The 18001-nt window shown below is 40.3% G+C and overlaps 1 protein-coding gene across 4 annotated transcripts in view; it reads left to right on the forward strand.

Annotated features, from left to right (window-relative positions):
* Nucleotides 1-18001, forward strand: part of SMARCA2 (SWI/SNF related, matrix associated, actin dependent regulator of chromatin, subfamily a, member 2) — a 175279-nt gene that overhangs the window by 39847 nt on the left and 117431 nt on the right. For all 4 annotated transcript variants that reach the window (XM_043487359.1, XM_043487360.1, XM_043487361.1 and 1 more), the window contains exons 6-10: nt 116-242; nt 2183-2356; nt 3422-3595; nt 6361-6531; nt 15286-15339. In XM_043487359.1, the coding sequence (XP_043343294.1) occupies nt 116-242; nt 2183-2356; nt 3422-3595; nt 6361-6531; nt 15286-15339 (700 nt within the window). The remainder of the gene's footprint in view (nt 1-115; nt 243-2182; nt 2357-3421; nt 3596-6360; nt 6532-15285; nt 15340-18001) is intronic.

Consider the following 18001-nt stretch of genomic DNA (forward strand, 5'->3'; position numbering starts at 1 on the left):
GTATCTGCAAGGTGTTCTGCCATGAACATAAACCTGAGACTGTTGTCTCTCAGTGAAGACCAGGCTGTAACATATATTTTCCCCTTCCCCTCCCCCATTTTATCATCTCCTTTAGACTCCAGGCTCGCATAGCCCATAGGATACAGGAGCTGGAAAATCTGCCTGGCTCTTTGCCACCAGACTTACGAACCAAGGCAACCGTGGAACTGAAAGCACTTCGGTTACTCAATTTCCAACGTCAGGTAATAACTTTTCCCCAGCACATCTGAGGTGCAGGAAATGAATGTAATTGTTCCAGAGTGTGATCTGTGCATTTCCTTAAGTCTGTTCAATATTGTTAAAAAGATATAAATTTAGTGAAAAGAGTGTATCTTTTCGACCAGCAGTACAGAACTGAAAAGTAATGAAGATGAACTGCTTATTATTCTATTTTTCTCTTCCGTACATCAGAGACATTTTTTTCTCTCCCATACTATGGTTTCCAAAGTCTGACTTATGGCATTTTGTTACTGTAGATGAAACCTTGAGAACAGATGGAGTAGCTCATGTTTGTCTTTATGATTTCAAAGGAAAACAGGAAGGTAATAGATCAGAGCTTCTTTGTAAAGAGAAATATAAAACCCTTAGCTCTGACTATGCAAATTATTTTAACAAATATGAAAGGCCCTTAACTAAATTAATAGCTCATTGTTTATACAAATACATAAAACTATGTTTTGTAACTGCAGATTATTCATCAACACCTACTTTTGCAGCATCTGATCACGTCAGACCCCAGCACTGACTCATCAGTGATTTTGTAGCTACTGTTCTTGCTATGGTCTTAGAAGTCACTGATTAATAAAGGCAAGCATAGCGATCTATTTTACAATTGTTAAGTCTGTAGGAGACTAGGGGGATGAAGTAGAGCCAACGTTCACTTTGGCGAGTTTTGCCTTGCTGACCCCAAAGCTACAGGTCCCCTAATTGTCTAACAGCCTCATTTAGCCAAAGGGGAAAAGGAATGCTTCCTGGCCAGTCAGATGGGCTTGTTTGGGGAAGGACTCAGGCATGCAAAATGAATTATTAATGAGCGAAAGTAGTTTGGAAGGATTGAATTGCATGACTTGGTCTGTTGGAGGATGTGAATAAAATTCCACAGCCAACCCCCTTGCTGTTATCATGTGAACTTGGAAATACATTTGTGTTGTTGGTTATAATATCATAAGAGGGCATCATGGTGGCTGGCGCCTACTTGGCTGTAGGTATGTGAGTAGATTAGAACTTAATTAAAAAAACAAAAACAAAAAACTGTGTATTCCATTTGTTTGTTTCTTATAGGTAACTTTATAAGCCATTTAATACAATTTTATTAAATGAGTATCAATCAACTATATTTTCAGGAATAAGATTACATTCAAATTAGCTTTGCTATGCTGGATTCTGATTGGTTTCTCATTTTTGCTTCATTTTATTGAAAAACCTGTTATCTATGAAGTTTTCCAATGATATTTACTGTAATGGATGCTGATTTCATATTCAGTCAAATTATTATTTCAATGCATGTTTCTAAGCCCTCACTTTCTACCACCATATAACACATGATATGAATGAGGTGTTATATTTATGATAATCTGAAAGAAGTCCATGATATAGTAAAAATAAATAAATACCTTTCAAAGACCATTGTTAGGAGTGAGAGGAAGCCAAAACTAGTATTTCCCATTTTTATATGAGACAGTGAATTAACATTGTTTGAGTATCTACAGCTACTTCATGTAAACAGGAAGTAGTTCTATTCTTTTTGCCCAGCGTCATCAACATTAATCTTTAAACACAAAGAGAATGTTAGTATGGCACTTAAAATGAAGTAAAAACATTTTAAAAGCTTATTAACTAATTAATATCATTAAAATAATTAGAATGAATCGATTTGTTTAAAAACAATTGTAAGACATTCTCTACTTACTTACTGTAGACAGTGTTGTACTTGGCTTCCTATCTGAATTTTTTGGAAAGGAGACTTTGAGCATCTCTGAACATACCCTGTACCCTTGGCATGATGTAGTCCCTTTGTTTACTAGAAGGCCAACTGTGATGGAGAAACTCGGGAGTCCCTTTTCGCCTTCACCGAATGGAGGGCAGGGGGACAGGGGTCTGGTCTCCGTCGGGGGAGATATTCCAACCACTCCCCTCTCGACAGCTGCGACAGGAGGTGGTGGCCTGCATGCGACGGGACACGACCCTGGAGACGGCCCTCAACTCCAAGGCGTACAAGCGGAGCAAGCGCCAGACCCTGAGGGAAGCCCGCATGACGGAGAAGCTGGAGAAGCAGCAGAAGATCGAGCAGGAGCGGAAGCGAAGGCAGAAGCACCAGGTACGCGGGGGCCCACCACGTGGCTGGGCAGAGTCAGAGCCCCTGAGAGGTGGACCCCTGCGGGTGGTGGGGACATCACAGAGAGGATCCGGGAGCTTAGGTGGTCTGACCACACCGTCTCATAGATGAGAAAACTTAGCCCCAGCAGAGAGGTGACCTCCCCAAGGACACGGCAACATCAGTACGGGGTGAGGGGGGAGGGCGCTGCTCTCTGAATTCCGATCAAGTGTCTAGTCATAACCCCATGGGATGCTGCTGAGGAGGTGGGCACAGGAAGGTTTCCTAGGGCAAAATCCTAGGGGAGAGGGAGCTTGGAAAGAAGAGGGCAAACAGTTATTTTTATAACAAATATAAATATAGTATCCTGGGCTTTTCAAGGGCCCAGTTGGAGGTTTCACAGGGGCAGATATTTTAAAACATTCCTTTCCAGAGATTTGGAAATATTTTGATGTAGGATTTGATTCTCGTGTCATAATCCTATAAATTTTGTTTTTCTGAGTTTAATTTAGTGCCTTGCTTGGTTTTGTTTTGCAAAGTGTTGGACTTGAGTGTAAATAAGGTTATGTGTTTCCCCTTCTTCATTTAAGAACTGGATACAAATGATGTGTGGCCATGTTAGCTTCCTATAAAACTCATTTTGAGTGACAATCCTAAGGTATTTAAGTGAGAGCACTAACTTGCATAACATGATCCAACTGTTTGTCCTCTCAGTATAATACCTGTTTCCCTGGGGTTTATTCGAGAGTGATTTGCTTGAAATGTCATCATCACCATCTTGTAGGTCCCTCTCAACCTCTGATCTTTGTTTTCATGTGGCCACACCCTCAGGACCTGGGAGGCTTCTTTTCTGCAGGCTGGCACTGAAACAAACTTGGAGAGGTCACCTCTCCCACTGCCCTGTAGCCCGCACCTCGGCTGCGGGGACACACTGGGACACCCATTCCAAATAGGTGCCAGTCCCCCGTTGCTGTTCTATACACACTGAGAGCTTTCCTGGACTGTGTTGAACCTTTAACTGGGAACTGGATGTTCAGCCTTCTCTTTTCCCTGCTGTGACTCCTTTAGGAATACCTGAACAGTATTTTGCAACATGCAAAAGACTTTAAGGAGTATCATCGGTCTGTGGCTGGCAAGATCCAGAAGCTTTCCAAAGCAGTGGCCACCTGGCATGCCAACACGGAACGGGAGCAGAAAAAAGAGACGGAGCGGATTGAGAAGGAGAGGATGCGGAGGCTGATGGTAAGGACGCTGCCTGCGGGAGTCCAGGGAGACGCTTTGCTCGCAGCCATCTGCACTGAGAATGTCAAACAGGCCGCGGTAGAAGGAGAAAGTAAAAGCTGTTTATCAAGTATACTAATCCATTCCTTTGAACTTCGCAGGGATAAGGTAAAAATACCTTCTTTTCCCTAGATAGCAGGATGCCAATAGTCAAGGGCTAGCACTGATGAGTACAGTGTTTCCATGTCTAGGATGATAGCTTCTCACATGAAGATAGGTTCTCTATTTTTTAGGAGTTTTGATAACCAGACCTGGAAGGATGGAAGTGGCAGTTCTTTTTAAAGTAGTGCCTCTTTTCTCTCATTCTCTCCTTTTCTCCCATTGCCCAAAGCAGAAAGCCCAGGATATTTCATTGTGATTTCTGCCAAATCTTTAAGATGATCACCCTACCATACAGTCACCCCTTGGATCCGCAGCAGATTGGTCCCTGGACCCCCACCAGATAACAAAATCCGTGATGCTCAAGTCTCTTATACGAAATGGCATAGGACAGTGAGCCTTCTGCATCTGTAGATGCAGATGCAAAAACCGCAGATATGGAGGGCCTAAATTAAATTGTTTCATGGAATAGAAAAAGAAGAAAACTCCTAAAATCGTCTTTTAAAGCAAGTATAATATCAATACTAAAGCACTGTGGAAAATTCCAGTGAGAAAAAAAGACTAACATTAATGAAAAAATCTTAAATGATATATTAGCAAAGAAAATACAGCATGGTATTTTAAAAGTGCTTTTAAAAATAGTGCTTCTTTGAGACTAATGACACAAGTTGTTTTGAATGAATATCTCATTAAGTTGTGTCTTGGAATCTAGGAATATCTTTTTTTTTTTTTTACGTCTCTGATGCTTATGCTTATCTTTTTTTTTTAAAATGGCAGAAATGTTTCTCTAACAGTTTAAAAAGTGATTTTCCAGTTAATTTTGAAATACTGCTTTTTTGTTATAGCTGTGTTATTGTGGAATTCTATTCATGGGTCATTCCATTTCTACCATTACTTTTTAATGGATATATAAACACAGAAGGAATTGGTTTATGTCACAGGCCTACATATTTGCTTTTATTGGCCCCTTATTTTTGGAATAAAATCTCAGAGCACACTGTGGATTTTAGAAAAGTGTGTGTGATGTATATTGATAGCAGACCTGCATATTCTTTGTGGGACGTAATGTGTGAGTATTGGATGAAGATAGAATCATTAGCCTCAACCTGTAATTACATCCCTAAAAAATTCCAAGTGACACAGTCTTCCTGGCTGGTATTACAGTTTGCATTTTTTAGTCATTAATTTTTCTTTGGATTTCAGAGAGTAAACAACATATTTTAAAATGCTCTGTGTCCAGGTACTACTAAATCTTGTCATCTTCTCCTGCCTCCCACTCCTTTTTTGAATGGGAGGGGCTGTCTCAGAGATTGCTAACTAGCTGGGGAGACCATTTTATAGTCATCTGAGCAGTAAGCAATCAAATTTGTCTGATTCAACTGAAGTGAGACTATATTAGAACTTCAGTAACAGATTGGTTTGACACTAATGATTAGGCATTTGCAAATCATTAATTTTTGCAATTAAATGATGGAATATACAGATAACAGAGAAACTGAAGTTTTTTTATCACTCTTTCTTCAAGTGAGATCAACCATAACCAAAAGCAATTAGAGTTATAATAGCATTCAAGGTTCATGTTCATCCACGGGGCAGACAGCAGCCAGGAGGAGTGATGAAGCTGCTGTCGCTCCGGCAAGTGCCGGAGGGACACCCTTGGACTGAAAAACCCAAGCTCCTCTATAATGGAGCTGCCTCCTAAAGATTTTGCCGTGTGTTCCTTTTATCCTGCATCACGTGAAGAAAATATTTTGGAGATGTCCTTTTATTGGGATGTATAAAAAAGATTTCTCTTGAAACAACCCAGAGTACATCAGAGTTTTTATTCCATTTAACCTCATAATGTTGCCTAATGGGGAGGTGAGGTGGGAAGTACTGTGTCTGTTTTATGGCTCAGCACTCTCAGGCTTCAGGTGCTAAATGAGTTGTCTCCAGTCACCTGGGCGCACCATGCAATGCTGATCTGGGACCAAATCCGCACAACTTGACCTTTGCTATCAACCGCAGTGTCTGTTATGCTTTGAAGTATCAGGAATTATTTGTTCAAAACCTATTCAGTTCCTTGCCTCTGGAAGTACTTATGGAAATAGTTAACGAATGAAAAGCTATTATGGAATTTGCTTCAGGACCATTCAGTTCGGAATTACAGGGCAGAGTAGGGGGAAGGGCAGCAGTGAAATGAGTCGTCACGTCATCACGAGTTAATTGTGTTGGTTGCTGTTGGTTATATGAGTGAGTTTACTACTTTCTCTGCTTTTGATTATGTTTGACAATTTCCAATACACAGTTAAGGATAAGCTTCAGATGGTGAATCATCAAATTGTAACACTTTTTGTGCAGTTTAAACAAAGAAGAGTGGAAAGTTGGCTCGAAATGCTTGATCACACCACACAAATTGTGTAGTTACATGTGTTGGTCTGACCCTGAACCCCCATTCTCGGGATGTAGGCATCGCACTGCCCTGTGTTCCCCAGTCCCCGCTAGGGTTCGAGGACTCGGGCGGCTGGAATCATTCAGTTTGCTGCACACACCACTAAAGTTCAGACCGTCAGAGGAGGGATGTGTAGGAAAAGGTGTTGTCCACAAACTTTTATTATGTTCTCGTCACACTCTTCTTTCCTTAATAGGCTGAAGATGAAGAGGGCTATAGAAAACTGATCGATCAAAAGAAAGACAGGCGTTTAGCATACCTCTTGCAGCAGACTGATGAGTATGTGGCCAACCTGACTAACCTGGTTTGGGAGCACAAGCAAGCCCAGGCGGCCAAAGAGAAGAAGAAGAGAAGGAGGAAGAAGAAGGTGAGTACTCTGATGCCTGTGGCTGAGCTGGGGATGTGTGTTTGGGGACCAGTTTTAGGCCTGGCTTGCCCTATAATGAGTACTCCTTAACTACCCTAATGGAAGACTTAGATGGTTTTACTGCAAACACTGCTGACATAAATGGGTTGATGAGGCATATTGAACGACATATTGGAGATGGACAGAATGTATATTTGATTCCTATTTCCGCTGTTTTACACAGTATTAAAAAACTAAGTACACACAGTCAATAGGAAAGGGAAAAACATGGCCCAAAGAAGGGTTTACTCAAGTGCAATGCGTAGGCAGGGGGCTGCTGAGTTAGGAAACTGGAATGAAAAATGAAAATCAAAATGCCTTGTTCAGATTGAAAGGAGCCAGAGAAAGAGCAATGGAAGAGAGAGCTTTGAGATACTTTTTTTGAGATACTTTTAGTAACATATTTCAGCCTGTTTGGACAGACAGCTATTGCCAAGATTGTTCATTCAGTTCAGCTGTCCTGGTGTTACAGTAAGGTAAATGTGCAGGTCAGAGTTTTAGGTCATTACAGAAAACAATAGTCCTATGTAAAATAATCTAAATTATCATGAGAAATGAGGGTAAGATTTACAATCTCTGTTCTGCAGATCGTATATCTCACTTCAGGGGTAACCTGCTTCCCTGTGTAGACCTGTGAATATATTAGATCCTCTTTGAAGCTTAGGTAGTCTGGTAATATAGTTCTTGGTGGCTATTCTATTTTCATGGTCAGTCCTGATTGGTCTGGGTACAGACATCAGCAGGAAGGCTTTAAAATTGTGAAGATTGAGGACTGGTAGCATTTAATCATTTTTTCTCTGCACGGAATAATGGAACAAAATGTTTTTCGAAAAATAATTAATTTCATGGCTCCTGAGTTCTCATACCTGTTTCATAATTAAGGAGGAGGAATAAATGATTGAGAAGGTGCCTTCTGCACCTGATTTCTTTAGTATAAGATAGCTCCCCTTATTGTGAAGGTGAATGAGGGATGAGTCAGGGTTTGCATTTCGACATTTCCTTGCTGAGAAATAGCAAATTTTCTTGTCAAGGTCGCATTATAGACTTTGCAAAATTCCAGCTCCCAATTTCTGACTTAAAGTTGACACATGGCAAACAGATACAATTCTGCAATATTCCGTAGGTGCATGCTAAGTCACTTCAGTCGTGTTCAACTACTCCTTGCAACCCTATGGACTGGGGCCCACCAGGCCCCTCTGTCCATTGGATTCTCCAGGCAAGAATACTGGAGTGGGTTGCCATGCCCTCCTCCAGGTTATCTTCTCAACCCAGGGATGGAACCAGTGTCACTTATGTCTCCTGCAATTGGCAGGCAGGTTCTTTACCACTAGCATTACCTGGGAAGCTTGTATTCCATAGGTGGACCCATGAAATAGCAGTTTTAGTTTTTCCTAATCCTGAAGTTTATTCTGTGGAGGCTGTAACAAAAAGGTCACTGTTAGTATTTTTAACACTGCATTTCATATTCTATGTTTGTTTGTGATTAAAAGCTAATGACTCAAATTTGAGCTTCTGGCTTTTAATAAATGGATTGTTGCCGTAGTACTGAGGGCTTCCCAGGTGGTTCAGCTGTAAAGAATCTACCTGCCAACGCAGAAGATGTGGATTCAATTCCTGGGTTTGGAAGATCCCCTGGAGAAGGAAATGGCAACCCACTCAACTATTCTTGCCTGGGAAATCCCATGGACAGAGGAGCCTGGTGGGCTACAGTCCATGGGGTTGCAAGAGTTGGACACGACTTAGCGACGAAATAGCAAACAATCACAGTATTAGATTGCTATATCATCATAGGCAAAGAAAGGTACATAATTGAGTAGTAATGATTATGCCTTTGTTTCTGTGTTAATCTTTACAGAGCAGGAACCTGTTGGTATTTTTCATGGTGCTTGTAACTCTGCATCATCTGTAGATTGACTCTCTACTTCCAAACTCTTGCTTTCATATTTGCTAATAGCACTTATTTTTTCTATTCCATGCAGTTGTTCAGCAAATATTAACTGAACTCTTACTGTGATCTAGGCAGCATACTAGATTCTGTGGAAGAGAGTACAGAGGTGAGGAAAATTTCTCCTGCCCTCCTAATTAAACCAAAGAAGGAGACAGACAGACATTAATCAAATATGCACCTGAGTATATAAGTATAAACTGTAACAAATGCTGTGAAGGAAGGCAGGGAGCCAGACTACGACCTGATTTCTTGGCAAACGAGTCATAGGTACCCCAAGTGACTCCGGTCTGCCTGGTGTCTCTCTCCAGGCATCTTCCATTGATGAGCTCACATGATGAAATATGCAGAATTATTACTTTATTATCAGCCCTTCCCCTCTTGCCTAGCATGCTGTCAGGATGCCTTGCACCTGAGTACTCCCTGCCCTCAGCAGGACCAAGGAGATCAGGCTCAATTTCCTTCCCAGCCATCTTGTTGGGAGACACTGGATAAAGGACAGCAAGACCCTGGGCTCCTTTCTAGTCCTTCCTGAAGACTGTCTCACAGGGTCTTAAGACTTAGTTCAAAGTGAGTCACCCAATTTCAGATGTACCTTGATTCAAGTGCAAAGAAAATGGATGCTTTCAAAAGCTGATTATTTGACACTCTGGATTATCTGGAGTTCTTCTCCCCTCCATTAGAGTGAATGATTGAGAGTTGTTTGTTCCAGCTTCTCTGTCGGGGAGGGAGGCTGCATGGGGGCGTTTAATTCTATGCTATCCTTTTCAGCATTTCCCTTAGAAGTAATATCATGCTGCACCTATCTGCAGGGTTATCCCCTTATTAAGTAAGGCATCCCTAAATCTTTGTTTTGAAAATAGCTTCTTTATCCAGTGAACTAATAGCACTGAACTAGTGGCAACACTTGTAGGATAACATCCAGGTCACTCCAAGAACTATGCCATCAAAGAGGAGTATGATGGACCTTGTAATTTAGTTGGAAAGGGGCAACTTTGTTACTTTTTGTCATTTTCTTTCTTGGGGAGTTGATTCTGGTTACTTGGTATTAGTGAAAAATCAAGTCGGTTTCCTTTAACCTCACATGACTTGCTTAATTTTTCTCTTCTCATCATTAGAGCCACTTCTATGAAGTATACATTTATAAGTCATTCTGAAACTTCTCTCTCTCTCAACCTGGTCTTCCATTAATGCTCTTGAAGTGGAAGAAAAAGAAGTAAACTCTGTATATCTCCTTGAATGTTAGAGGAGGAATCATTTTTCAAGTAGTGAAATAAATGATTATGTGGCACCAGCTTCTACAGTGGGATAGCATGAACACAGTGCTAATGTGCGCTTAGCGTGCCCTTGGAGGTCTGCTTCCTCTGCCGTGAGAGTTCTCGCCTATCTATTGGAGGGACCCAAGTCTGAAATGGGGGTGTGTACAAATAGGATTGAACATGCTTACTTGTGCCTTAGATCACTATCTAAATCACATTAATACACTGTCTTTTAAATTCATAACTGTGTCAGAAAGCATAGAATACTAATTGTTCTTGTTCCCTTGTAGGATATTTCATTAAGAGATCTCTAACCCAACTCTTTAGTCTCTTAATCTGTTAGAAGGTGATAGGAACAGGACCTGCAGCCTGCATTTGTTGTAAGGATTACATAGGTTATATGCATGCGTGCGCACTCAATTGTGTCTGACTCTGTGACTTCATAGACTGTAGCCTGCTAGTCTCCTCTGTCCGAGGAATTTTCCAGGCAAGAATACTGGAGTGGGTTGCCATTTCCTCCTCAAAGGGATCTTCCTGACCCAGGGATGAGACCTGACTCTCCTGCGTCTCCTGCACTGGCATGCGGATTGTTTACTACTGAGCCACCTGGGAAGCCCAAGTTTATCTAAAGCACTTTGAATGCTCCCAGGGACATAGTAAGTGCTCAGTAAATATTGGTTTTCTTACCAAGAAGTTCTGTAGTATAAATGCAGGATAGTGAGTGTCCAAATATGGTTATAGGTTTCTCTGAAAATGAAATCTTCTTTTTCCACTTATTGCATATTCTCTGTGATGTTGAGAAAATAAATGGCCACCATTTTTTTTCTAGGTGAAGCTCAGTTAGCTGTTACTAAATCGGGTATCCATTGGGACAATGACAGGCCCCTTGACTGTTGTGGCCTGCAGTGGGAAATGAGGATGTCTTATTTTGGGCAGACTCTGCTTCCCTCACCTCCCCAGCTCCTACAAAGAGATTTTCTAATTATTTCACCTCTGCTCTCTGATGCCTCCTGGTAATAATGAGACATTTCATACATAGATTTAGGGTATGTTTTTCCTTGGGCTGTGGTCAGGAGCCCCATGCCAGCCCCCTGTCCCTGAATCTACTGCTGAGAAGTCTGATCACTTCAGAGGTTCAGCTTCCCCAGCTATTGACTTCAGGCCAAAATTAAAGTATTTAATTCCCTCTTCCCAAATCTCTCACTGGGGTGTACACCAGCACAACTATACCCTTGGTGTTTATTGTGACATTTCTTGGAAACTCATGATACTAATGGGAACATACTCAGAGAATCCTTGGGGGAGCACTGTGCCAAGTCTCTTTTTCATTGTGGCCCTTGGATCTCTTTCTTTCCCTCTCATCAAGCAGTATTATATACACTGTTATATGTGAATCTCAGATCTGTGATGTTTTGGAGGGGGAACCTTTCTGACACTAGTGTATGCTCAATATAGAGATGAAAAATGTGTTTTTCTTTTAGATAGCAAACAATTAAAAAAAACCTCTTGGTATAATGATGAAAACACCATCAGATGAAAAGCTGTAATCTTATTGAGACATTTTATATTCAATTTACTCTTCAGTCTTTCTCAGGTCTTTTATCTCTTTTCCCCAGAGACTATTAGTTTATTGTAGTTTTCCTCCACAAGGAGATTTTTGTAGGTGAAAGAAATATTCTAAGGCAATTTTGGGCATTTGAGTATAGTGACTATTGTAAAGGTAAGTGAATGCAGTGACACGATTATTAGATTTATTTGATAAGTTTAGTGTCAAAATGGGTGAAACCAGAAGTTTGGATCAAAGTCTTGCTTAACTGGATTGACCAGTTACTTGAGTCAAAATGTTAGAGCTGGTTTTCCCTACAAGGCACTACCGAAGTCATGTGCAATTGCTTGTTAACTTGATATTCTTGGGTATTTTTTATTGCCTGTTCACCTATCTTAATGCTCACAGGTCCTCTTAAGTGACAGTAAAAATAACCAAGTGGTTCCTGACAATCTCAGATTTCCCTCAGAGCAGAATGAGTCTTTAAGATGCCAGCACATTTGAATGATATTTCGGTATGTTGTAACAACACCTGCTGGGGGATAAAATGTGTTCACTGTATAATATAGTTTGTAAGATATTTGATATAAAACTGTTTCTTTACAAAGTGAGGCTGTTTGTGGTGTGTGTTGTGGTAATCTGCATAAAATACCCTTTTTTTTTTAATTTACTCAAAGAAAAATATTCTTTCCTTTGAATATTTATTCATTTACTTAGCCAGGCTGAGGTCTTAGTTGCGGCATGTGGAATCCTTAGTTGCGGCATGTGGGATCTAGTTCCCTGACCAGGGATCACACCCGTGCCCCCTGCATTGGGCACACCAAGTCTTAGCCACTGGACCATCAGGGAAGCCTGAAGCCCGTTTTCTTGAGTTCAGCTTCCTCAGGGTTTTCACCTTTGGGGTTTCCTTTCTCTCCTTACCGTGTCACTGATTATTTTGTACAGCCTAGGGTACCTGAGTACGAAGCTTTGTTCATGAACATTCCTAAAAAGAGTGTTTGAATTCACATTGGCCTTGGAAATCGGGAAGCCCAATTGTCTTTGATAATTTGTGTCACATCCGCTTCTGTAATTATGTCCCATGAGGGTAGTTAGTTATCAACTTTTTGCAGGTCAGAAGAAGCCAGTACAAAGTTCCTTTAGCCCTGATTAGTGGCTGAACTGAAGTGGGTTTTGTTTTTGTTTTAATCAGTGGAAATAAGCTGAGGCATCAGCCAGTAACACTGATAAGATGTATTTAGTCACATGCTGCAGGTTCACTGATACAGAACTTCCTCAGGCAGCAGCTGCCACGGGAGCATCAGGTTGTTTCACGAGGAGCTCGGAGTCTGTCCAGAGTTAGCTCCAATGGTAGCACCAGTCACAGTCTGTTTGGAGTTGACCATGAACAAAAGAAAATAAAAGGAATTTTTTTTTTTTTGGGAGGGGAGGGGAGTAGAGGGTTTAGCACTAGTTTAATGTGAGAATGTGGATTTATGAAAGCATACCCACCAGAGATTGTCCTCAAACTGAAGAAATTCAAAGCATGATGGGAGAACTTGACATCTCCTGCCATAGAGCAGACTGCCATCTGGCTTCCACCTTGTATAATAGCACAGCCGAACTGGGTGTAAATACAGGGCACACACGGGAAGTATCATAGAACGCCAGTTCAATGAGGGAACTGTGTGTGCATTCTTAGCTGTTTTATGATTTGCAAATATATTGGCACCTAATTACAATGGTGATAATTCACTGAGGGTATGCTAAAGTGGAAAGCTTTGTTCTTGCTGTTTTCATTCATTCCTTCGTTCACCATATTTATTGTCTTTTGAGTGCCAAGACACCTTGTAAGGTATGGAAATACATGTGTGAACAAAACAGACAGAAATCCCTGACTTTGTAATGTTAGGAAGTGATTTTCAGACAGTGCTGTAGCCAGTCTTATATAAACATAAATAGCCCTCAGACTATCATTGATTCTTTCACATTGTGGAAAATGACACTCTCAATGTATATTACATGTAACCTTGGATTATCTGTATTGACATGGTGGTCCAGTCCTGCAACAGCCCCGTGAGGTGGGAACTGCTACTTTCCCAGAGGAGGGAACCAAGATTCAAGAGATTTGCTCAAGATCACATGGCCGAGTACTCGTGCAGTTAGTGACAGAGCTGGGATTCAAATGCAGTTCATCTAATTCCAGAACCAAGTTTCCTAAGCCTGATATTACATTGCCTCTCAGATTTGATACTAGATGGAAATTTCAAAATTAGTTTAGAGGATTTTAAGTAATAGAAAGTCCTGCTGATGAGGCAGTTTTTAGATAACACCCTATCTGGTCGATAGCATATTCCTAGAAGAGTGTTCTTCATAATAGTTTTGATTCTGTTATTTATGGTCCTTCAGACTTTTTAATGTGCTATTCATTGAAACGGTGATCCATTTCCACTAGCTAGATACTGGAAATTGGCTTATTCATTGTCTCATTTGCTATTCTTTGTTTGCCAAATTTGTAGCTAATTTCTGATTTGTATGGAGAGAATGGTGGGATTAATTGACTTTCTGCAATTAATTAAAAGAGTCACCTGAATATAGTGCCTGAGAATTCCAAAAATGGACTTTTCAGGGGAGCTGGAAGCAGGGACAGTTCCTTTTCTGAGACTACCTGCCATTGTTCTCTGAATCCATAGCTCAGACATAGGGCCCAGTGCTTTTCCATAATGGTCATTCCTTTTGAACTTGGAAATATTTTCACTTTGGGGTGGCAGAAATAGAAATCATAACCAAAGGGAGCATTTCATTTGGTAGAAGTGCTACATTTTTTATGCATTGTGCTTTGGCATACATGTATACGTGTACGTTTTATAAGAAAATTATAAAAGAACTTCAGAAATTTCAGACATTTATGGGAACTGCCCTTCTTCAGTACAAAGACTGGATTTTCAACCCTAGACATTTTCTGTAAAAGCTGTTTTGTCAAGAGACAATTGAGTTATTTTCACAGGAAGCAAAAAATGTATTATACAATCAATGCCTTAAGTAAACAAAGTGGAGTTAATATTGATTCTGTATCATTATGTATATTTTTAATTAACTAAAGGGCCCAGGGGAGGAAAGCTCATTTTCTTAAATGTCTTGATAAAGGAAATGACTGAAGTTGGTTTTTTTTCCTCCTCATTGCACTACACAGAATAACTTTAAAATAAGGATTCTGTGAAGGTGGTGTTAAAGATTTCACTTGTCAAAGAGGTTGTTATAAATGTAAGAAATTTCAGACTATGTTGTGTTTATTGCAGATGAGGCTCTATCAGGTATGTACAAAATGTGACATAATTCTAGCTTTTCATTTAAGCTGTCTTTGAGGCACATAGAGGTTAATGGGCTAAGATATTGGAATATTTAAGAAATGGAGGATGACAGAATTTTTCATGAGACCACAGAATCTGCATCAAATTTCCCCGTATACCCACTGTAGAAATGCTATTATGAAAGCCAATTAGGTAGAATGAAAAACATTCTGAGAATGTACAGGATTTTGAATGATTTTGTATTTTTATAACCCAAGAGTGGTTCAGAGTTCATTCTTGAGAGGACATGTTTTAGAAAACTCGCTAAGGGAATGGGCAAGTTGAACTGATTCAGGATGCATCTTCCTAGTGTCAAATACAACTACATTTCAGATTGTGACCTCGTTCCTAATGCTGCCACATCTTAAGCTCTTTGCATCCTAGAAGACATAGTCCACTCCTCTCTAATGGGCCAACGCTGAGTCACATCTAGCTTCAGTCACTCCCTGCCAGTTGCCAATAAAATACACACTGTTTCAGAGTGAAGAGAAACACACATAAAAGGCATTAATTCTTAAGCTCTCTTGGATGGTGACAAGTAGTAATGAAATGCTGTTATGTACCACTGAGTTGCCATGAGGTCCTTCCTGTCCCCACCTTCTGGGTTCATACCTAACATTTGACATTGTTTTGCAGAAGGCTGAAGAGAACGCTGAAGGAGGAGAGTCTGCCCTGGGACCGGACGGAGAGGTAAGGGATTTTGCATCCATTTTTACTGTGCTCTGCTGAATGATGCCCTGCCATTCTCTATGTATACTAATTGTATTTTTCACTCCGCTATTCATTGTTAAGTAAAAAGAGTAGTCCATTAGCATAGTAGAAAATTAAAATAGCATAAAAGAAATACACTAAACAGTAATCTTCCATCTCAGACTGCCAATCAACTGATATTAAGTTTCTTGTATACCATTCCAGAAATTTTCTGTGCACATATAAGCATGTGTTTATGAATATACAGAATGTGGAAAAATCTTAAGTGATTCTATAATTACATTTTCCCTGTCAATGATGCAGAAGCATAAAATATGACCCAGTTTCTTTCATTTACTTTGAAATTTCATAACTCCATAAGCCAAACAATTTACGTATTTGGTGGCCTATTTTTTTGGATTTTCTGTAAGCTTACCCTATAGCTTCTATTCGTAGATTCATCAGTATATTTCTAAATTTTATTTCTGTTATTTCTGATATTCTCCTGCATCACCAGAATACAGTGATTGATTTATTGGATTTTTTTTTTCTCTGAAAACTTAAAGAGTTCTGTGCCAGTGATTCACACGAGCAGGTGTCCCCCAGAGTGGGATGGGAAGGGCGTTTGTTTCAAACTGCCGTCTCCTCTCACAGATTCTGACAAATCTTCCTGGAAGATTGGGGTGGGTGGAGGGTTGCCTCTTTCATTTCCAGAATCACCATTCACATGAGTCGTATTATGAATGTGAACAGCCCAGTGGCAGGTAAAAGGTTGAAACCACTATTCTATGCAGAAACCTCTTGAACAATAAATGTTACTTAACCACTATAGTTCATCACAAGGAAAGAAAAGATTGGGATAAATGTCTAATGTGTGAGAAACACTCAGTGGGCTATTATAGGGGAAGAATACTGTATATTAGGGCACTTAGGAAGAGCTCTAATTTGTAAAAGCCCAGCCTTACCAAAGCATGCCTCACATGGGTCTGTAATTAACAATCACACAGGGAGAGATTTAAGGTGTTAGTGCGGTAGCTCTCTTATCTCATATTATCCCCTGGGAAAATTAGCTCATGCACTTTTTTTTTTTTTTTTTAATCATAGCACATGGTATGTTCTGCTTGCTATAGTGGGCAGTCTTCATCTTACCTGGTTTGTTTTGAAATAATGTTCTGATTACACTCTGGTGTGTTCACTCGGTATTTCTGCCAAAGTTCTAATTTCAGCTATAGTGATTCTCAGTTTTCTCTGAGGCATGAGACAAGCCGTAAAACAAGCTGGAGTATGATAGGTCAAGATAGTGGAATATGATTCTTCCAAGGGAAATGGTAGCGTTTCCTACTTATGTAGATGTCCTAGTTATCACATGAACATATAGATGACCTTCTACTTTAATGAGGAAGAAGCATTGTCTTGAAATGCAAAATAACAGTGTCCACAACCATTGCTTCAGTACACATAAAAGGAAAGAAAATCTGGAGTAAGCCTTCTCTTTTTATTTTTTTAAGGTTATTTTTGTGGATAATTGCTAATATGTTGTTTCTTATTCTGACAGTGCTTTGTTGAGGAAGCAGGGGGAAAGAACCGGTTTTGAGGGGGAGGGGGAACGTGGTCATTTCCTATTAGATATAGAAGATAACCTACGGTACACTACTTTTCCATTTTAACTCCAAATAGCAATTTAGAAACAACTTTTCGGAATTAATGAATTGCCTAAATGTTTGAATTTTATCACTTTTAAGGAAATAGATAACTTGAATTACTCACAGATCAAGCGTTTCCAAACAGACATCTCGCCTGGGGGTCTGCTCCTAGATGCACAGTCACCCTGTAGTCAGTAGCATTCATTTGCATAGGATTGCTCCAGTTTTAGACCTTTTTAAACAATTTGTTCTCAGAAGTAGGTTAAACACAGCCTCTGCAATGTCACTTATTCTCTTAATTTTCTGAGCAAACTATTTTTCATTGAGAGTCTAATGATGAATTTCAGCTCAAACTTGGTCGATTTGCCAGGTTTCCAATGAGCAGAGCCTTTTGCTTTATTGCAGGTCCCCATGGTTGGGCTAGGTACCTGATAGTTTGGTTTTGGATAAAATGACATTGTTTCTGCAGAAGCCACACTGGCCATTAAGAGATGACACAAGTGACAATACCTCTTTCTTTTTTCCATGATTCTCTCTGAAACCATGAGTTTGTAGTAGTCTTTATCTGGGGGAAGTATCCTGAATATTCATTGGAAGGACTGAGGCCGAACCTGAAGCTCCAATACTTTGGCCACCTGATGTGAAGAGCTGACTCATTGGAAGAAAGACTGAGGGCATGAGTAGAAAGGGGAAACAGAGAATGAGACAGTTGGATGGCATCATCAGCATAATAGACATGAGTTTGAGCATACTCTGGGAGACAGTGAAGGACAGGGAAGCCTGGTGTGCTGCAGTCCAGCCAGGACTCATGTCCCTAAGAGTTGGACATGACTTAGTGACTGAACAACAGCAAATTAATATTTGGGGGTTTAAGGGTTCTTAGTTGAAAATGGCAAGAATCAACTCTGCTTGATTTAAGTAAGAAGGCAACATGTTAACAGGATATTGCATGGGTCATCAGATCTCCCAAAGGCAATACCCTGACTGGGGCTATGCTGTTATTTCAGTTATATGTTACT

Source organism: Cervus canadensis, chromosome 14, assembly GCF_019320065.1.
Source record: "Cervus canadensis isolate Bull #8, Minnesota chromosome 14, ASM1932006v1, whole genome shotgun sequence".
Lineage (NCBI taxonomy): Eukaryota > Metazoa > Chordata > Mammalia > Artiodactyla > Cervidae > Cervus > Cervus canadensis.